Here is a 22,443-nt window from a genome sequence, read left to right on the forward strand (position 1 = left end):
ATTTCATTTTCTCAATCCAATCATAGTAATCTGAGGCTTTCCTCTTCTTTCATCTCTCTTCTATCATTTTTTTTACTTTTCATCTGAGATATGTCAAGTATATTTTTAGTATTATATAGTAGATAATCTTAGATTCCTATAGGATACCAAATAAGTTATTTGTAAACATTCAGGGATCTTTAATCACTATATTATGACCAACCAAACATCATAATCTTAAATCACTAGGGATCAGATCATCCTAAGATTTAGATCACTAATGATTTTAAATTACCATGGTGATCCCAGTTGGGTCACCAAACGCCCTCTTAAAGGGAGCCAGGAGCCCATGCTCCCCTTGAGTCCATAGCTCTCAAGTGAATGCAGCTATTTTGGTCCACAAGCCAAGGGTGCCTTTAAGCACTGGTCCATCTGAGCCTATGGGCATGCCAAGAGTGGGATCTAACTCCTTGATTAACTCTGAAGAAGCTAGCAATCCCCCAATCAAACAAAGGAGTACTGTGCCAACAATTGACTCCCTCAAGCCAATGGATCTAGATCTAATGAAGGAGGACCTCCATCTTCAGAGATCTAGGTGGAGGCATCTAAGGTTCAGGGGACTCGTACTCGCTGTGGTGAATACCGCACTTCTGGCATTGTAGTTTTGTATTGGTGGCTATGGAAGGAGATCGAAGCATGGTATGAAAACTGGATGGGGAAGACAATCATGTGAAAATTAAAAACTAAAGAACAATGTAGTGCCAATGTTGGGGATCCATCTACCATGAGAGAAAGGTGATGCTGAAGAAGCTAAAGTATAAAACATAGAAATGTTGGATGGGGTGGTAATAGATTTAGTAAGGAGGGGTGGCATATTGTGGATGGTGCTAGCCAGAGCTGTGGTGAAGAGAGTTCTCCACCTCCTTATGAATCTCAATAAGGATCCTCATATGGAATTGTAGGAGGGTAAGGAAACCTTCCTCTAGTAGCTTCTTCAAGAGATTAATCCAAATCTATAATCCGGATATGTGTGTATTATTTGAGATGCATCTCCTTGGTAGAGCCTTATTTGGATAAAGTGTAGGTTCCCTAATAATTGAGGATTTTATGCAATAGAATCCTTTAGCCTATCGAAGGGTATAATTATTATTTGATGAATGTGTTGTACTACAATTGATATTTTTCACCGACGTAACCAACAAGTTCTTTTTATGATTTCTGAATCGAATGATTATCCTTAGATCTTGATTGTAGTGTATGCAAATATTGAGTATAAATACTTCCAATATCTTATGGAATAAAATTATTAATGTGATAGAAAAGAGTCTCCCTTCCTATTGTTGAGGATTTCAATTGTATAATGGGGCCTGATGATAAGAGAGAGAGCAAATCTACTCGAGAAAGTTGGTATCAGGGAGTTCCACTAATTTATTGCTACGAATGATCTTCTTAACCTTGCATTCATAGGATCTAGATTCATCTAGTGTAACAACCGGCTAGGGCAATCAAGAGTTTGAAAGAGATAAAAATTCAAAATAATGTGGACTAAGGAAGCAGATAGAAATTCCAAATTCTTCTACTAGTCTACAATTACCTAAAAGCAAAGGAACTGTATCCAAGACTAATAGTGGGGGGATGATGAAGGATGTAGATGCAATGAGAAGAGAGATGCTCCATTTCTTTTGGATGTAGTGGATTACCAATCTAGTTGGTGCTTTACACTAACCTTTCCTTGCATCTAAGTAAACAATTGCTAATGCAAAGAACACTAGCCTAACCTACCAGGTGGCAAAAGAGAAGACCAATGAGGCAATCACATCCATGATTGAAGACAAAATGCTAGAACCCAATGGTTTGTGCCCTCTCTTTTTTAGAAGATATTGACTTATTGTCATCGTCATGTTGTCATTGCCATTCAGTATTTCTTCTGTAGAGTGAGAATGCTCAAGGCTTGGAATGAAACTTTGATTAACCTTATTCCTAAGAGGTAAGATGCATCCAAACCCAACCATTTTAGCCAATTAGTCTTTACATCACTCTTTATAAGACTATAATGAAGATTATGATAAATAGGTTGAAAACTTTGTTACCCAACTCATCAATCCTAAGTAAGGGATTTATCGAAAGCCATAGTATCTCAGACGATGTCTGTATCATCTAAGAGTGTATACATAATTTAGAGAAAGAATTCTATGGGCAAAGTTTAATAACCAAAGTATATCATAATTTAAACCTAATTAATAAAAATAATAATATCAAAAAAATGCTAGAAATATGATCAAAAAAAAAAAAATCTAGTGATGTTAATAAGGAGAGGCAAGGAAAGGGGATAGAAATATAATGAAACTGATGCACAAGAATAAAGCCCACAGATTTTTGATACCCCAATTGACCTAAAATCAAGTAAACTGTTATAATTTTATCCCCTTTTTCTAGATTTTTGAGAAAGAGAAGGCATTTCCCTTTCAATACTTTCTCTTTTTGCAAAATATAATAGTATAGATATTGCCACTCCTCACACATGAATAGATTCTTTTTAAATATGTATATTTTAAATCCCAATATAACAATGGCCTACCATGCATATCTAATTTGGACTTACTTTTTAAATAGCACAACTCATCTAGTCATTGTCTAACCTAATCCATCATGACATATGAGCAAACTTTATTACACCTAGAGATAAAGTGTTTGACATGATTTGATTTAGCTATAACTTCTCCTATCTTTGATATAAACTACCTAGAAAGATATTATAAGAAGGAAAAATTCTAATAATAATAGTAGATATTAAGAATAGAATAAAAAAAATCGTTGTAGCTTTGATTCATAACTACTATGGCATTATATAGACCACGCAACTTGAATGTCTAATAGATCACCTTTCAAAATCTAGCTTGAATTCCTCTTAGTCACCTTAGGTCACACAATCTCATCCATTTTGGTTTATGACCATATTTTTGTTCCTAAAATAACTAAACATTATCTTTCTTACATAAGTATTGTGCACATATTATCCATGGTTTTTATTTTAGCACTTTGAATTGTTTTGAAATTTAACATAATTTATGCAAACAATTATCAATCAGCAATAACATAACATGCAAATATCTTCAGTCATTTTAAAAATATTTTGCATACTTTAAATTTGTGATAAAATAAGGAAGATTATTTGTGATGAACATAAAATATAAGAAGAACATGACCATTTTTGTCAACAAAACACAATGCTTGATATAAGATATACTAAAGAAATATTTTTTGAGATGAATATATTATCTAAGTTCCCCCATTTCAACTTGATAGAAAATGAAATACCCACAACAAAAAACTAGAATTATGCTAAAATAGACAATGTGAATCTATATATAGAGGGTAATTTCCATGTTCTAAATTAGATGGACCCATTCTTCCATAATCCAACCATGCTTCTAGATCTATGCTAATCCATCATGAGTAAACTAATATCATGCAATGTATTAAAAAAATAATTAAATTTTACTTTTATGAAGTAAGCATGATTAGCATATTACATGCGTATGGTGTTTTCCTCTAATATTTTTAACTATTGAGAAATTTCATATAAGTCTATTCAAAGCAATGTAATATATTTTTTATTTTGGTAATTTCTATGTCCTCGACTAGATGGATTTATTCTTCCATAAATTTCATTTTTTTGGAATAAGTATGATCAACATATTATATATGTATGGCTTTTTCCTCCAATATCTTCAATTGTTGAGAAAATTCATATAGCTCCGTTCAAAGCAGCATAACATATTTTCATTTTGAAGGTTTTCCAGAAACTGCTAATATAATGGACAAAACATATATAGAAATAAACAACTTAAATATATAAACAAAAAATATATAAAGTGTATTAGAAAATAAATACATTATAGAAAAATAAATAATTGTATAGAAACTTATCCCAGTGGCACCAAGAACTATATCTTTCTATCCACCGATAATTTATGAAGCAAAATGCAATAAAAAAATACTGGGATTTGAAAATTTGCACCCTTTCTTTTTTTTTTTTGCGCATGTGCATGTCATTGTATCTCTTGTGCGTGACTTTTTTTTTTTTTGGTGCTTATTTATTAGATTGAAAGAAGGGAGGATCCTTACCAGTCTTGGCTAGCTTATTAGGTCCCCAACTCGCCAATAGGTTGGACTCCTATTTCCGAAAGAAAAACAAAAGAATTCTTATTAGGTGCACGTACCCGTCAATGTTAAAACCTTGAAACCGCGCAATGCAAGGAGCATTGGCCCAACTAATCTTGTTTGGTTCCCCATCTATGGCCCACCTGTAACCATTCCACATGCTTGATAGTATCTGCACTGGTTGTGAAGGATATTCCACTCCTTTGCAAGTTAAGTTTGTGAAAATGCAAATGGGGATGTTATCTACGAAACAAACTTGCATCAAGAATCATGTATACAGAAGGATTGGTGAGTGTTTACAATTTCTAGATGACAGTTTTGCTTAGTTTTCTTCTTTTTTTTTTTTTTTTTCTAGCGGAATTCAATTGTTTTTTCGAGAGGAGCAATACTTGCAGAATTTGATAAGCGTTCCACCATATATTGTAATCACGGAAGCCCGCAGCGGGGTCATGCCAAAATTAGCAAAGATGTAACTTTTTTTTAAAAAAAATGAGAAGACAGCTGTCAAAATTAGCTTTGGAATCGATGGACTCGTGATGCCTATACTGGGATTTTTGTTTGGCAGTGCTGATGATTTCTAGAAGAAAAATGCTGACAATGGATTACCAATAAAAAAGTATTTTTATTTTCAAAAGAGAAAATATCAATTTTTTTTTTTTTATACCGAGATATTTTTTCCCAATTTTATTTTTAGGCTCTATTATATGGATTTTTTTTTTATTACCAATATGGAGGACTTTTTAGTGAGACCCGACTCCTATTTTCAAAAGAAAAAAAAATATCAAGATTTGTTTTCTATACTTTTTTTTTTTTTTTTCCCCTTCCAATGAGGATGTGTTTGTTAACCTCCGGACATTTTTTTTTAGATATTTTAATGCTTGATTTGTTTCAAAAATTATTTTTATTTTTTTAAAAGTTTTATAGAGAATTCTGACTTTTTTTCTTTGTTCTTTGCATGCATATCTATCTCCATCTGTCCAAATCCATCCATCTTACCTATGAATATCTTTTAGACCGGCGAATAATTTCTCATAACAAGGTGGTAGGATCAAGCGAAAAAAGTCAAATAACCTGACAAATGCGGGTGCTTATGACTTCCTGACGTTAGGGGTCAGAAAGCGTTTCTTCGCGTGGTTTTGGTATGCGTTCGAAAGCAAAACAAATAAACAAATACGGACGGCCAACGTCTCCACTGCCCTCCAGCCCACAGAGAAGTGTTATACAGACCTCTCCTTGCCTGGTCTATTTTGTCCGAGCGCTTCCCTCCCTCCCTCTCACTCATTTATTACTTGGAGACAGCGAAGATTCGTCCCTCAATCCGCGCACCCGAAGCCCAATCCAGACCAAAGAAGCTGGAATCCCTTCTCTCTCTCTCCCGGCTTTGCCTCTTGTTTCCAGTTGTTTTGTGTGATGCTTGGAGCTTAGATCGAAGCGGGAAGGCTCGAATCGATGGAATCGTGAACAGGGAGTAGAGAAGATCTGGATTTTTCTCTCTTTTTTAAGTAGAAATCGCCTCTTTTGAATGTTCCAGCTGTGGGAATCCTTTCCTTTCTTGGAATTCGCTGTAAAAATTGGATCTTTCCCATTTGTCGATTGGAAAGGCGTTTGATTTTTTTTTTCTTTCTCATCAAAAGAGGCCCCCCTGAGATCTCGATATCCCTCTGGGAAACTCTAGGAGGTAAGTGGAAGAGGAAAGGCGTCGACCTGGTTCCTATCTGCTTCGAGATTTCGGCCATGGTGGCCGAGCCCTGGATCCACAAGATGCGGACCGCCTTCTCCCTTGAGAACTCCTCCGCCACGGCCAGGAAGAAGAAGGAGGTGTCGCAGCCACCGCAGGATGGCGGCGCCGCCGTCTCCAGCACCGTCGGGATACTCTCTTTCGAAGTAGCCAACGCCATGTCCCGGGCTGTCAACCTCTACCGCTCCCTCTCCGACTCCGAGATCGCGCGCCTCCGCTCCCAGACCTTCGCCTCCCACGCCGTCCGCTACCTTGTTTCCGCCAACGAGCCGTACCTCCTCTCCCTGGCTCTCGCCGAGAAGCTCGAGGACCTTAATCGCGTCGCCGCCATCGCCTCCCGCCTCGGCCGCCGCTGCTCCCACCCGGCTCTCCTCGGCTTCGAGCACGTCTACTCCGACCTCCTCGCCAGCCGGATCGACCCCGCCGCCCTCGGCTTCCTCTCCAAAGACATGGACGGCACCGTCCGCAAGATGGAGCGCTTCGTCTCCTCCACCGCGGCGCTCTACACCGAGCTCGAGGTCCTCACCGAACTCGAGCAGTCCGCCAAGAAGTTCCCCCCGACGCCGGTGCACGAGGAGACCCGCCGGGCCTTCGAGCAGAAGATCCGGTGGCAGCGGCGCGATGTGAGGCACCTCAGGGACGCCTCCCTCTGGAACCAGACCTATGACAAGGTCGTCCTCCTCCTCGCCCAGGCGGTCTGCACCATCTATTCCCGAATCCGCCATGTGTTCGGGGAGTCTGTTCTTGGCTTGGATTGCTTGGTTTCTGATCAAAGTCGGCAGCTTTCCGGCCAAATTATCCCTTCCGGTCACTGCGCAGCTCATTCTGGGTTGCTTCAGTCTGATGCAAGTGAAGGCAAATCCCAGAAGATTCCACAGATGGGAGCTGAAGCAGATTCTGGTGTAAATTTTCACAGGGATGGTCTCCGGCAATGGGCCAGCCCCGGGAGGCTTTTCATGGAGTGCCTCAATTTGGGTACCTCTCTTTCATGGAAGATCAGTGATGACCATTTCGAGAATCGGAGTTGCCACAGCCGGTTTGGGACTGGTGCTATCATTCCTTTCAGTGACGAACAGGGGCCGAACAGGAGTGTTAAGATCAGGAGATCACGGTATGGGCTGAAGAGTAGATTAACGAAGCTTGCTCCACCCTCCACTGTCGGCGGTTCTGCTCTTGCACTACATTATGCAAATATTGTAATTATCATTGAGAAGTTACTGCGTTATCCACTTTTAGTTGGGGAGGAGGTGAGGGATGATCTCTACCAGATGCTACCCTCGAGCTTAAGGTTGGCTTTGAGAAGGAGTCTGAAGTCTTTTGTCAAGAATCTAGCTATCTATGATGCACCTCTTGCACATGATTGGAAGGAAGCAATCGAGAAAACATTGAGCTGGCTCGCACCGATGGCTCATAATATGATCCAGTGGCAGACTGAGCGCAACTTTGAGCAGCAGCAGATTGTTTTGAGGGAAAATGTCCTTCTACTTCAGACATTATATTTTGCTGATAGGGAGAAGACAGAGGCAGCTATATGTGAGCTTCTTGTTGGGTTGAACTATATTTGCCGGTATGAGCAGCAGAAGAATGCTTTGTTGGATTGTACAAGTAGTGTGGACTTTGATGATCGTGTGGAGTGGCATATGCAATACTGAGCTTAGCTTCACTGGTTCTTCTTAAAGTTTGAAAAGATCAAAAACTATTGGTGCTGAGGTTTAGAAATTCTTTCCTCATCAGAGCATCCCATGGATGAGGTATAGAGCTTGGTATTGTTGTTTTTTTTTTTTTCTTTAGTATGGAGATTCTGGCGTATAATGTACATAATCCCTTCTGTTCAGAAACCCGTGATAATTTATAGAGCAAAAATTTTGGCATTTCCATCCGTTTTGACTTGTATGGCATTGTTACCTATTTTCTATGTGTTATTATGGATGTTTAAATGACAATTTGGATATACATCCTTGAGAGGTCTGCAGATAACTTCTATAATAGCTATTTGGAAATCAATCCATATAAGTTCTAAATAAAACACTCCTCAACAATTCATCAGATTTTTCTATGCAGGAAAGGTCATTCAAAGAAGTTTAAATATCACATGTCCTACACTCAGTTTGCTCAAGCGAAGGAACATTTCTCCTGTTTTAACCTCTACTGAACAAGTTGACATGATCTTTATATTATTCTTTACCGTAAAATGAGTTCTTATTGGATTCTACTATAACTTTGCTTTGTGATTCTGTTCCTTTTTGGATATCTCCTTGCTTTTCATAATTTTGATTTTGCCCTTGCCAAATTCAAGGAGAACAGTTGTATAGTATAGTATATCACATGTTCTGAAGTATGGATGAAGTACACTGTATGGTAACTTTATACTTACATGTTCTGTATACGAAGTTCAGTTTGTTGTCTCAAAGAGTAATTGCTGGTTATCTCTCTTTAGTCTGCCAAGAGAATAACATTCTGTTCCATTTTAATTTTGGTTTACAGTCACTCTAATCTTTGTAATTGCATTTCTTTGTTTCTGGTAGTCATCTCCTCCTCATTGATTATGTGATTTGTACCGACTTGATAAAAAATATGGATGTCAGAACGAGTTGACCGTTATTTAGTGGGGTTTCTCAAATGTCCATCAATATAATGCATTGAAGGACTATGAGAAGTTCAAGCAAAATGTGGTCTTTGTTTACTTCTTTGAACAGCTCTGCTGCTAATCTAATGCTCTCTTTATGTCTATTGTGTTGTTAAAATGTCTGTATTAAGGTGGGGTGGAAAGAACATGGTTAGAACCCTCAGTCCCGCAAAGGTGGTAGCATTGTATTCTTGTAATGAGTAATTCATTGGAAGTTTATGTAAATTATCGTCTATCCATTTGATCCCACACCAGATGGTTAAGTTAGACTCGCACTAAATCTGGTGCATAATGACACTTTATTCATCATGACATTACTTCCCTAGCATGATGGCATTATGTCTGAATAGAAGCTTTCTTTCTGACATTTAGATATCTTTTGTTTCCTTGTGGTGACATCAGATCTCGTGAAATATGATCAAAAACCTCCTCGAGTGCTCATTGTGGAAGAAGTCTGATAAAAAATAAAAACAGGGCAAATTGATTTCAGGCCATTGGTTTGATTGCCGCTTTATGTTTAGTCCTTCGCCATGTTTAATTTTATGATTAGTCTTGACAATCCACCTGTTGGCACTAGTCATGACTTGTTTTATACAAACTTACAGAGAGGAGAGAGTTAATGTGAAAAGGCCATCAAATCCAAGGGACGGTAATCAAGTGGCTGGCCAAGAGGACCACGTGTAAATAGCTGCTAAATGAAGGGCTGGGGATCAATTATCCCTAATGAATTGCCATGTGTCTTGGTAAAAGAACAAACCCCTCTGTTTCTGTAAATGAAACTGGTATATCATTACCAACTATCTGGAATTATATTGACACTATGCCAGCCACTGCTATCTTTTCCGTATCAATCTTGTTCCAAAGCTTCCGTGCCATTTATCAGTCTTTCATCCTTTTTAACTAATTGGTGTATTTTACACCACATTGGTTTATTAAATGCAGATTCATTATTTCGCATAAGTTTGTGTCTTTTTTTCTGTTCATATCACTTGCATACAAAATTGCATTATATCTTATGACAACCCACTGATTCATCCAGGTGGATGGATCTTCATGTAATCCTCCATTTCTTTTGTGTTATGCATCTAGTTCCAGGCACTCAAGTTCATCATAGTGCGCATTTCTTGGGCGCAAATTTTATCTGTGACCTCATTCTATACCCACTAGATTTTCCTTTCATATATATATATTTTTATATTCAACGGATATTTAGATTTTTATTTCTGATAGCATTCCCCCCAGCTTAATTTAACATTTAACAATTATCAAAAAAAATATTTATGTCAAAATACTGTAGTTAATTTATTTATGATATATAAAGTTAAGCACTTCAGGGTGATCCTTGATATTGTATGGTGGCTATTAGAAAATACAGACACAATATTCTGATTGTGCACAATGTAGAGCCTGTTAAAAGAAGATACTCCATACATTTATTTAGTGTACTTTAAGAGATTGCACCTCCCACATAGCAAGCCGTTAGAAGTTATGCATCCTTCATGCGTATACAAGGAAATCCATTAACATGACCCAACATTGTGAGTCTGATGTCGTGTTGCTGTTGTTTTGCATGGCAGATAGGCCTGGAATTGAACCTCTGACCTCAGAAAGTTCTGATCTCCAAGCCATATTGCATCGAAGCATCCCAACATGGTTCTGATGTCCCAAGTCATGAAAGATCATGCGTCTCTTGAATGGTAGCAGTTGAGTATTTACTTGCTTGTTTGACTTACGGATTCACAGTAGCTGGTTGGGGCCTTTCAAAGGACCAAGCATTCATAGGTAACATTTAAGGCTGCCTCTTTTAGAAGCCAACCTTTCCATTATTTTTGAACTTTTGCATGGGTCATTGACCATACAATTTACTGAGGTTTTATGGCAGCAATCCAACTCTCTCTCTCTCTCTCTCCCCCCACCATCCCCCACTCTCTCTCTGCGTGGATGTGGGAAATTGTAGTTGAAGTCTTTAAGAGGTGAATAGATGGTTTTTATGAAGGGGTGGGTGGCGGGGAAGATGAGCTTTCTGGTGTGGTAGCTTTTGATGCCGGAGTTAATGGCATACTGGAGTCTTTTCTGTCCCTCGTCTCCAGTTGCTGCTGTGCACGATCGCTGGATCCTCCTGAGTCCTTCGGCCGAGGTGCCCACTTATTCTGGGCCCTCACCATTTATCTTTTGCCAACAGGTTTGTGGTATATAACAAATTAATGAAACTGCACCTAGTTAAGGTATTAACAAGGTCTCTCGTCTCAGGGATTAGCCTATTAATCATAGACATTTGAAGTACTCTACCCTTACTCTTAACAAAAAAAGAAAAGAAAAGAAAAGTCTTTATAGTTTACTGGCTGATTGCCAGTCCTGGTTTTCATCTTTGTCAGAATTTTGATATGTATTGCACTTATCAATATGATATATGCAAAATTGTCAACTCCTATGATCTTGGCCAATTGATTTTTTTCAGTTAGGCCAGCCTTTTGTTTTTTCTTTGTTTAATCTCTTATTAGCAACTCAGTTTGTAGATATCTTAAGCATTGTGTAAATGGGAGGTTTACCAGAGACGTCTCAGTCATTGTATATTGGCCGAGATATCAGGGATTCAGGATATCTTGTCCAGTTTAATTCCTATAGCCTTCCGTATTGGCCGAGATAAGCTGGCGAGCTCATCTTGGTATGGACAACCTGCTAAACAGAGAGAATATTGACCAAAGAATTGGACGCTGGCTTCCTCCTCCGTTGCTCATGCAATTTACTCCAGTTCTCTGTCTTGGTCTCCAGCCGCATGTTCCAAAAACAACTAATAACAGTGGTAAATAATTATAAAAAGCTATGGCTAAATTCAGAATGCTTAGGCGCAGTATATTAGCTAAAGGAAATTTGATAAAGGCAACTAACGTTAACTACATTGCAAATTGTTGATGCCAGACAAGCTCAAGTACTGTATGTTAGATTAAAGTAACATATCCAAGCCATCCTACACAAGGATCATGTCATGTTTGGTGGAAGTCTCTTGCATTCATGTTCTTTTCATGGTGTTTGAGAACTGATAACTTGTGTTTCCCTTGGTTTGGCTCACACATGCCTTGTACTCGAATATGTCGGTCAAGCTTGCAGAACGATGACTAATGGTTAGCAATTATGAGGTTTCCCTTTGGAAGCACTCATCATTCCACACCACTCTTGCTTTTTATATCCGCATGGTTGTTTGGAGTCTCTCGTGAGCGGTGACAGCTTTTGTATGCAAAACATTGGGATCACGACGGTAGCTTTGCACTTTTCGATGAGAGGCGGTCAACTTTTGATGTGTCGGGGAGTAGGATCGATAAAATATAATTTGATCTGTCAATTCGATCGATTTATTAAAAATATATTTAAATTTAAATTAAATATATTTAGATCATAAATGGATCAATTTGTTTAATCCATTTAATAAGTAGATTAGATTTGAATTTTAGATATCTCATCCGTTAATTCATTTAACTCGTTTAATTTTCAGATCGATTGAGTCAAATAACCCATTTAATCTGTTTGACCTATTTTTGACCCATTTAATCCGATCTGTTTAACCTATTTAATCTATTTAAGACCCATTTAACTTATTTAAAACCTGTTTAACCTGTTTCTGATCCATTTAATTCAATCTGTTTAACCTGTTTAATATGTTTAACTCATTTAACCTAATTTGATCTATTTAATAAACGGATTAAACGGGTCAGATCGGATTATCTGTTTAATAAATAGATCAGATTCAGCTTTGAATTTTTGACCCATTTAATAAATAAATAGGATTTGGATTGACGATTTTCTGATCCCATCCGTTTATGACCCGATCCGTTTATTACCCGACCCAATCTGATTGCCACCCTTAGTTGGGAGCAAGACCGCATGTTCGATGGTTCGACCAAAGAATGCAGACGACATTGCTCGTGGCGTGGGAGAATCTCTCTCCCTACTATGAATCTGTCTAATAATTTTAGGATTTTATGATACTCCAAAGTTTTGTTGAGTTATTTTCTAACCATTCATTTTAAGATGAATGTATGGTATTGATCTATTTATCGTCAATCAATTTTAATTTATCATATGCGTAGCTAGTACAGTAAATAACTCAAATTTCAAATGTAATATGAAAATAAAAAAAGTTAGTAGGATGTTTTGAAAGTCATGGCCCCTCCCCTCCTCCCTGATAGAGCACCATCCCTTCTCGTCAGCGATCGGCGTGCGGCAATAGAAAGGCGAGCAATGGGTCCAAATAGTGGAGGAGGAGGAAGAAGGGGGCAGTGTATGGCCGTGGGAAGGTGAGTGGCAGCAGAGGAGGAGAAGGAGGCGGCATGCGGCGAAGGAGAAGGAAGGGGATGGCGTGCGGCGGCAGATCCAAGCAATGGAGAGATGGGTGGAAGAAGACAAAGAAGGGGGCAAGCAGTAGAGAGGTGGGTGCAGGAGGAGGAAGAAGAGGGCAGCACGTGATGGTGGGGAGGCAAGTGGCGGGCCCGATCGACGGAGAGATGGATGGAGAAGGAGGAGGAATCGGGGTGGCTATATGGTGGTGGGTTTGAGCGGCGGAGAATGGACTGAAAGAGAAGGAAGAGGACGGCATGCGGTGGTGGCTCGAGAGGTGGAGAGATGGGCAGAAGAGGAGGAAGGGACAGCATGCGACGGTAGAGAAGCGAGGGCGGGAAGGCCGGTGGTGGGGAGGTGGGCAGTGGGAAGGGAGGCGGCAATGGGGAGGCGAGGGGTGAGAAAGAAAGAGAGTTAAAATAATAAAATATTATTTTAAAAAAATAACAAAATATATTATAAAAAAAATGATGATGCTATAGTATCGTAAATATTTTTGTTGGGTATAAAATAACTCCAGCCGAAGTTCGTAAAAGGCCGACCCTTCCAGGGCTCTTCCGGCTTCCGACCTTATGTGGCATCTTTCTGAACTCCTCCGACCGTCCGAGCTTCCATAACACCATCTGGACTTCTCCAATAATGAGCTCCTCCATTCATCTACCGGACTGCTCCAAACGCTCTCCGAGATTCACTATCAATCAATTTTCTACAGTGATCGACCATTCTCCGAATCTCAGTCTAGACTTCTTCCGGTCACGAACGACTTTACTCTGAACTTCTTCCGGACTTCGTTAATGTCCGAGCTTCTCCAATAGCAGGACTTCTACAGTAATCAGATTCCATCCAAGTTTCTACGGCGGTCGACCGCCTTTCGGATTTTATCCGAGCTAATTTCATCCGAGCTCCTACAAGAGCCAGATCCCAGCCGAACTTCTACAGCGGATGGATTTCAAATGAATTTCTACAATGGACGGGCTCCACTAGCCGGATCTCTACTCCGAACTTCTATTGCAAGTGAACTTCATCCGAGCTCTTACAAGAGTCGGATCCCAGCCGAACTTCTACAGTGGATGGATCACAGACGAACTTCTACAACGGGACAGGCGCCACCAGCCGGATCTCTACTCCGAGCTTCTACAATAAGAAATCTCTATCCGAGCTTCCACGGCAATCAGTCTTCGTCCGAGCTTCTACAATAAGTGGCCTCCTTTCAGACTCCTACAAGAGTCGGACTCCGTCCGAACCTCTACAACAGAATTGAATCTCGGACTCCTCCAACATTCGACCTTCCCCAGTGTCCTCGAGACTCCTCCAGCGGACGAACCTCAACGGCGCCATCCAAACTCCACTGTCGGTCGACCCTCTGTCGAATTCTTCATGAAACCGGACCTCTCCGACGGACAGTCCTCAAACGAGCTTCTACATCAGGCAAATTTCAGACGGACTCCTGTAGTAATCAGACTCTTATCGGACAAAGTCTCCGTCTGAGCTTCTACAGCAGATGACTTTCACCTGCAGTATCAGCGCCCAAGGCATCCGACAATAGTGGACTCATCAGCAACCTTGAAAACATCCGAGCTTCTCTACATTGCAGAGACAAAGAGCTATTCCGCCCCCTCAGACGTCCCAGCCGAGCTACAGCCGTCAGGCCCCGAACTCTTTGGCAAGTCACGCCAATGGCCACTACCCCACTCCACTCTCTGTAACAGATTTTACGTGGCCCCACCACTCTCTGGCAAGTCATGACAACGGACACCACTCCACTCTCCATAACAAACTCCACGTGGCCCTGAACGACCCCCTGACGCTACTACTCTCCGTAACAAATTCTACGTGGCCCCGAACGGCCCACTACCAGGCAGTTATAGACGTCGCTGTCAATCAGTTACGCTCTCCATCTATGAAAAGGAACCCCCAGATATGTTCTTCTCTAAGCTCTAAACTCTATTTCAAAACTCTGCTAAAATCCCATTCGAGTGCTCTATTTCTGTTGAGACAGAGTACTGACTTGAGCATCGGAGGGTCTTGTCGGAGCACCCCCAACTCCAGTTTAGACTTTCCTTGTAGGTCCCGACGGCGGATGCGATCTCCTCGACTCCAGCTTCTCCGACATCGGCAGAATTCTGCACCAACAGAATTGGCGCTAGAGGAAGGATGCTGTGTCTTCGCAGTACCCTTATTCTTAAAGGAGTACTCAACGGGATTGTCTTCGGTCATCTTCTTCGATATTTTCTCCTTCTTCTCCTGCCAAATCTCCACTTGATGCCTCCCGAAAGGCATCCACCAGGCGATCCACGACCTCCACGGTCAGATCTCAGCGAGACCCGCAAGCTCCGGCCTTGTCTCCAGTTTCTCAGGCTCCTCCTCCTCCGACAATGGCAGTCGGCATTGAGCAGTTCGACTTGCTGGTTCAGCAGGTCAGAGGCCTCATCGAAGCAGTGCAGGCCCTGCAGCAGCAGCCACAACAGCCGCAGGCATTTGTGCAGCTGGAAACAGCATCATCGGAGTTCCAGAATCCGACGATCGGATGGGCCACTTAGGTCAGTCGCCCCGTCTTTCCTGAAAAGGGGAAGCAGAAGGCGGAGAGCCCTCCGTCCGATCACGATTCCACCCTTGGAGGGTCCCTACCTCCGTTCCACCAGGAGACCCTCGAGACTCGCAGTCGAGAAGATCTCCAGGACCAAAGGTTCCAAGAGATGAATCGGCGGATCGAGGAGCTCATCAGACAAGATTGGCTTGACAGATTCATCCGACGTCGACCTGAAGGTAGGGAGGATTGGTCGAGGGCCCTACCATAGTCAGAGCCATCAAAGAGGGAGAAACAGCCTGAAGATCGGCCTCCAACCGGGATCGTCAACACCATCTCTGGAGGACCCCGATAGGGAGTAGCCAGTGGATCGGCCATACCGCCCAAGCGGTAGAGGACTGAAGAATCTATAATCTTTATTGAAGAAGATGCCCGGAAGATTCAATTCTCCCATAATGATGCGGTTGTAGTTTCTTTAAATATTGCTGACTATGATGTACGCCGCATTCTTGTTGATAGTGGAAGCTCGATCGATATTCTGTTTTACGATGCATTCTCGAAAATGTCCATTCCGGATGGTCGATTAGGACCGATAAACTCTCCGTTGGTAGGGTTCACTGGCGATGCTGTGCCAGTGGAAGGGGTAATAACTTTAACCGTGGTTGTAGGCCGGTACCCAAAGTAATCAAAAGCGCAAGTGGATTTTCTGGTAGTAAGGGCGTCGTCTGCTACAACGCAATACTCAGCCGATCTGGCCTCAACGCCCTCTGAGCTGTGGTATCAACCTATCATTTGAAGCTGAAATTTCCTACTAGCCAAGGAGTCAGAGTGGTCAGAGGAGATCAAGCCCTAGCAAGACACTGCTACAACATAGCCCTACAAAGAAATGATCAGTCCGACCTCTGTCCGGTTGATGGATTGGACACACGTGACGACCTTGCTAAAGAACAGGGTGAGCCAATTGAAGATCTTGTCTCAATTCCTTTGAGCGATGGAAATGAGGAGCATGTGGTGAAGATCGGCTCTAACCTGGGAGAAGAGGTACGGATACAGCTCATCAATTTTCTACAAAAGAATGCAGATATTTTCGCTTGGGTTCCAACGGACATGCCAGGGATTGATGCAGAAGTCATGGAGCACCGCTTGGCTATTGATCCCAAACATCGGCCGACGAAGGAAAAAATTCAAAGTCATGCACCGGAAAGGCAAATGGCAATAGCTGAGGAAGTTGATAAACTCCTGAAAGCCGGGTTCATCAGAGAAGTCAACTACCCGAACTGGGTCTCCAATGTGGTTCTTGTCAAGAAGGCGAACGGCAGGTGGAGGATGTGTGTAGACTTCAAAAAGCTAAACAAAGCCTGTCCGAAGGACAGTTACCCTCTGCCCAGAATTGACCAATTAGTGGATACAACCTCAGACCATGAGCTCCTCACTTTCATGGATGCATTTTCTAGCTACAATCAAATCAGGATGGCGCCAGAGGATGAAGAAAAAATTGCTTTTATTACTAACCGTGGTCTTTATTGTTATAGGGTCATGCCTTTTGGCCTAAAAAATACAGGAGCGACCTATCAACGGCTGGTGAATAAAATCTTCAAAGAGCAGATCGACCGCAACATGGAGGTCTACGTGGATGATATGCTTGTAAAAAGCAAATCCACAAAGAACCATGTTGTCGACCTTAAGGAGACCTTCAGCGCCCTCCGAAAATATAAGATGAAGCTGTACCCGACCAAGTGCGCTTTTGGAGTAACCTCAGAAAAAATCTTGGGCTTCATGGTATCGGAGTGCGGGATCGAAGTAAATCTGAAAAAGATTCATGCCATCCAGAAAATGACCGCCCCGAAGTCAATAAAGGAAGTTCAACACCTTACTGGGAGAGTAGCAGCTCTGAATTGCTTCATCTCAAGGTCGGCTGAACGATGCCTGCCTTTCTTTCAGACCCTCAAGCAGTCGAAGAACTTCTGTTGGACCATTGAATGTCAGCAAGCATTCAAAAAATTAAAGAGCTACCTCGGCTCACCTCCACTATTGGCAAAGCCCGAACCCAGAGAGGAGTTGTTCCTGTACCTGGCGGTCTCCTCTGTGGCTCTCACAGCAGTTCTGGTTAAGGAAGAAGCAAAAATTCAACGGCCGATCTACTACATTAGCCGAGTATTGAGAGACGTCGAAACCAAGTATACTAAGTTAGAGAAACTAACTTACGCCTTGTTGATTGCAGCTCGAAGGCTCCGACCTTACTTTCAAGGGTACGCCATAACACTGCTCACCGACCAGCCGATCAAGGCGGTTCTGCATCGAGCGAATGCTTCTGGAAGGATAACGAAATGGACAGTCGAGCTCACGAAATTCGACATCAACTATCAACATCGGCCAGCAATTAAAGCTCAGATATTAGCAGACTTCATAGTGGAGTGCACTATTCCAGAAGAGGTCGAACTTGAATGAGGTGAAGCTGACAACTCAGGGCTCCAGTCGAACTCCCCTGAAGAAAGAACAGATCTCCCTGATGGTTTTTTAGCCCTCTACGTGGACGGTTCCTCCAACATGTCAGGCGCAGGCGCGGGCCTGATCTTGGTCAATCCAAAAGAAATTATTGCGGAGTACGCGCTGCGCTTCAAATTTTCTGCGATAAATAATGGAGCAAAATATGAAGCTCTGATTGCAGGACTGAGGATCGCCAAAGAGTTAGAAGTAGATCGGCTCCAAGTCTACAGTGACTCCCAATTGGTGGTGGGACAAGTCAGCGAAAACTATGAAGCTCGAAAGGACAGTATGGCCAAGTATCTCGAAAAGATAAAAGAGATCATCCCTGCCTTCGGTAGCTTTGACATCAAGCAGATTCTAAGAGCAGAAAATACCAGAGCCGACCTTCTCTCCAAGTTGGCTACACTGGCTCCGGCTGAACTGCCCAAGGAAGTCTTGTTCGAAGTTTTGAAGTGCCTAAGTACGGAAGAACCGCAGCTTGTGATGGAGATCAACCATGAACCCAGCTGGATTGACCCACTGGTTGCATACCTCAAGGATGGGGTTCTTCCTCCTGATGCAAAAGAAGCTCGAAAGCTTAGGAACCAGGCCTCTCGATATATTCTTTATGAAGGCAAGCTGTACAAGAGGTCGTACTCTTTGTCCCTCCTGAAATGTCTCCGACCTTCTGAAGCCGACTTCATCTTGTGGGAGGTACATGAGGGAGTCTGTGGAAGTTACCTGGGGGCCAGATCTTTATCCCACAAACTGCTCCGACAAGGCTATTACTGGCCTACCATATACCACGACTCCATCGAATATGTCAGAAGGTGTGATCGGTGTCAGAGATATGCAAATATCCAAAGGCAACCCGCCTCCGAACTTACACCCTTGAGTGCTCCATGGCTGTTTGCACAATGGGGGATGGATATCCTCGGACCTTTTTTCATGGCATCTGGGCAGCGAAAGTTCCTCCTGGTGGCAATTGACTACTTTACCAAGTGGATCGAAGCTGAACCTTTGACGAAAATCACAGAAGCTAAGGTGCAGGACTTCGTTTGGAAGTCAATTGTCTGTAGGTTCGGCTTATCCAGAACTCTCATTACTGATAATGGGCGACAATTTGCTGGGGCAAGGTTTGCTGAATTTTGTGAGGACTTAAACATCTCCCATAACTTCACATCAGTAGCCCATCCGCAAGCAAATGGTGAAGCCGAGGTTACTAACAGGACTTTGTTGCAAGGAATCAAGGCGAGATTTGAAAGAGCAAAGGGAACTTGGACAGATGAGCTTTATCATGTGTTGTGGGCATACTGAACTACCCAAAGACTGCCCACAGGGGAGACCCCCTTTGCCTTAGCCTTCGGAACACAAGCTGTGATCCCGATCGAACTCAAACTTTTGTCGATGCGAGTTGTGGCATTCGACGAGCAGCGCAACTCACAGAATCTCAAAGCCAACCTCGACTTATTAGAAGAAAAGCGGAAGACAGCTCAAGTTCGAATGGCCGCCTACAAGCAGAAAGTGGTCCACTACTATAACTCCCAGGTCAAGAGCAAATCCTTCAGAGCGGAGGACTTAGTACTTTGGCGAGCCGCTGTCTCACAACCTCAGAATTAAGAGAAACTCGCCCCTAACTGGGAAGGCCCGTATGAAGTCAGAGAGGTGGTTCGGCTCGGAACATACTATTTAAAAGAGCTCGAAGGAGCAGACCTTCCACGACCATGGAATTCGGAAAATCTACGAATGTATTACCGATAACTTTACCTTAAATAAAAAATTCTTTCATATTCGCATATCTTTTCTTTTGGTATGAGCTTATAATGACAGAGAGTAGCTCCTTCAGACAATCGAAGTTAAGCATGTCAGGAACAAGAGAAAAATCTCATCCTGACACGAACGAAGGCCCGGTTATTTAGAGACCGGATGGGGGGAGAGGCCCTTGCAACGGTCCTTATGCGCCCCCACAGCTATGCTAGGAACAGGAGAAGAACCTCATCCTAATATGAGCAAAGTCGAAGGTCCGGTTATTTAGAGATCGGATGGGAGGAGAGGTCCTTGCAACGGTCCTTATGCGCCCCCACAGCCATGTTAGGAACAGGAGGAGAACCTCGTCCTAACATGAGCAAAGTTGAAGGTCCAGTTATTTAGAGACTGGATGGGGGGAGAGGTCCTTGCATCGGCCCTTATGCGACCCACAGTCATGTTAGGAACAGGAGGAGAACCTCGTCCTAACATGAGCAAAATCGAAGGCCCGATTATTTAGAGATCGGATGGGGGGAGAGGCCCTTGCAACGGTCCTTATACACCCCCACAATCATGTTAGGAACAGGAGGAGAACCTCATCCTAACATGAGCAAAGTCGAAGGCTTGGTTATTTAGAGACCGGATGGGGGGAGAGGCCATTGCAACGGCCCTTATGCGCCCCCACAGCCATGTTAGAAACAGGAGGAGAACCTCATCTTAACATGAGCAAAGTCGAAGATCCGGTTATTTAGAGATCGGATGGAGGGAGAGGCCCTTGCAACGATCCTTATGCGCCCCCACAGCCATGTTAGGAACAGGAGGAGAACCTCATCCTAACATGAGTAAAGTCGAAGGTCCGGTTATTTAGAGACCGGATGGGGGGAGAGGCCCTTGCAACGGTCCTTATGCGTCCCCACAGCCATGTTAGGAACAGGAGGAGAACCTCATCCTAACACAAGCAAAGTCGAAGGTCTGATTATTTAGAGACCGGATGGAGAGAGAGGCCCTTGTAATGGTCCTTATGTGCCCCCGCAGCCACGTTAGGAACAGGAGGAAGACCTCATCCTAACATGAGCTGAAATTGATTGTGTCGGAAATAAGAGGAGAACCTCATCCTGACACAAACGAAGATCTGATTGTTTGAGATCGGATGAAGGGAAAAGCCCCTCAGCAACTCCTCTACACCCCTACAATCCCGTTAGGAGCAGAAAGAAAACCCTCGCCCTAACACAAAAAAAAAAAACGACGAGTTACACCAAAAAAAAAATAAACTACATCCAAGACTCAAGGGACCTCGTCTCAACGAGAAAGAAAATCTTTGTCGAAAATCTTCAGTCCCTAAGAGCGAATCAACACGGCGACGATCAGGAACCTTCAAACAATGTCGATATCGAACAAGACAGAAGATGAAAAAAGCTCGGTAAACAACAACTGAAAGCAAGAATAGACAGAGTAATAAGAAAATTCCTTTTCATTTTATTAGTAAAGTGCGCATTATAAAGCCTTTGAAGGCTAAAAAAGAAAAACGATAAGAAAAGAAAAGAATACATGGAAGAACAGAAGGTAAAAAAGCTCTAAGGAAGCTCGGCTTCTTCAGACTTCGAACTCTCGGATCCAGCCATCATCGAGGATTGCTTTAAATACTTAACTTCTTCTTCCAGTCCCCCTTTTTCTTCCCCTTTCTGCGGAATCGAAAAGTACTCGCAGTCGAAGATGTACCACAAGCGCGGGCTCTGGGCGATCAAGGCGAAGCACGGCCGGATCTGTCTCTTCTACCCTCGCCTTCTTCGCCGACCCAGAAGTTGCAGTGTCTTTCCTCTTGTGGGCCTTGAGACTCTTGGCTAACATCCGAGCCGCATCCGCGTCCATATCTGCAACGAAAGAAGATCGGCACAGCTTAGAAACAGAGCCATGAAAAAAGGAGGAGTTCTGGAACTAACTAGGCTGGTCCGAAGGATGCAGAGATGCAGAGATGGAGACGACTCGAAGAACGCCTAAGGCCGAGAAGGATGCTGGGGAAGAATGAAACTCTCAGGAAGGAGGGACCGAAGAAACTTCCAGACAAAGTGAGACCCCTGAAGGAGGGAGGCGGGTTTAAATAGGCGACGGGATCCGTCGCAATAATGACCACATATTTTCTCTGGCCGATCTGTAACCACCGCGTGGCCCACTCATCGTAGCAGGCAGCTAAAGGTGGCTGACAACTGACAGAATCATTATTGCACCGTACCTAGAGCAACGCTCCAGCAAAAACTCTAAAAAATCTTTTCGGATCGCCTTGATTTAAAAAAGCTCTAGCACCAGCGCGCCAAACGCCAAAATATCTTAAAACAATCGAGTACGGAAATCGAGGGAGGCAACTTCGATTGTGAAGATTTCTCTGTACTTCCTTCATTCGGAATCCGAACTCGGAAGTAGGGGGACTGGTGTTGGGTATAAAATAACCCTAGCCGAAGTTCGTAAAAGGTCGACCCTTCCAGGGCTCTTCCAGCTCCCGACCTTGTGTGGCATCTTTCTGAACTCCCCCAATCGTCCGAGCTTCCATAATACCATCCGGACTTCTCCAATAATGAGCTCCTCCATTCATCTATCGGACTGCTCCAAACGCTCTCCGAGCTTCACTATCAGTCGATTTTCTACAGTGATCGATCATTCTCCGAATCTCAGCCTAGACTTCTTTCGACCACGAACGACTTTACTCCGAACTTTTTTCAGACTTCATCAATGTCCGAGCTTCTCCAACAGCAGAACTTCTGCAGTAACCAGACTCCATCCAAGTTTCTACGGCGGTCAACCGTCTTCCGGATTTCATCCAAGCTAATTTCACCCGAGCTCCTACAAGAGCTGGATCTCAGCCGAACTTCT

General features: G+C 42.8%; 1 protein-coding gene across 4 annotated transcripts; it reads left to right on the top strand.

Annotated features, from left to right (window-relative positions):
• The first annotated feature begins 5,336 nt into the window (after positions 1-5,336).
• On the top strand, positions 5,337-10,334 carry LOC105053579 (protein PSK SIMULATOR 1). 4 transcript variants are annotated; one of them, XR_012135482.1, is made up of 2 exons: positions 5,337-7,632; positions 10,085-10,334. XR_012135482.1 is itself a non-coding variant. In XM_010934793.4 (1 exon), the coding sequence occupies exon 1, from the start codon at positions 5,878-5,880 to the stop codon at positions 7,531-7,533; it is 1,656 nt and encodes a 551-aa protein (XP_010933095.1). In that variant the 5' UTR covers positions 5,337-5,877; the 3' UTR covers positions 7,534-7,756. The 4 variants fall into 4 exon arrangements, 1 of the variants encoding a protein (XP_010933095.1); XR_012135483.1 differs by lacking the exon at positions 10,085-10,334 and adding an exon at positions 9,113-9,247; XR_012135484.1 differs by lacking the exon at positions 10,085-10,334 and adding an exon at positions 8,910-8,930.
• Positions 10,335-22,443: the final 12,109 nt, after the last annotated feature.

This window comes from Elaeis guineensis, chromosome 11 (assembly GCF_000442705.2).
Source record: "Elaeis guineensis isolate ETL-2024a chromosome 11, EG11, whole genome shotgun sequence".
Classification (NCBI taxonomy): Eukaryota; Viridiplantae; Streptophyta; class Magnoliopsida; order Arecales; family Arecaceae; genus Elaeis; species Elaeis guineensis.

Excerpts from the sequence above, each read along its gene's own strand:
- LOC105053579 (XM_010934793.4), top strand. The coding sequence starts at position 5,878 with ATGGTGGCCGAGCCCTGGATCCACAAGATGCGGACCGCCTTCTCCCTT.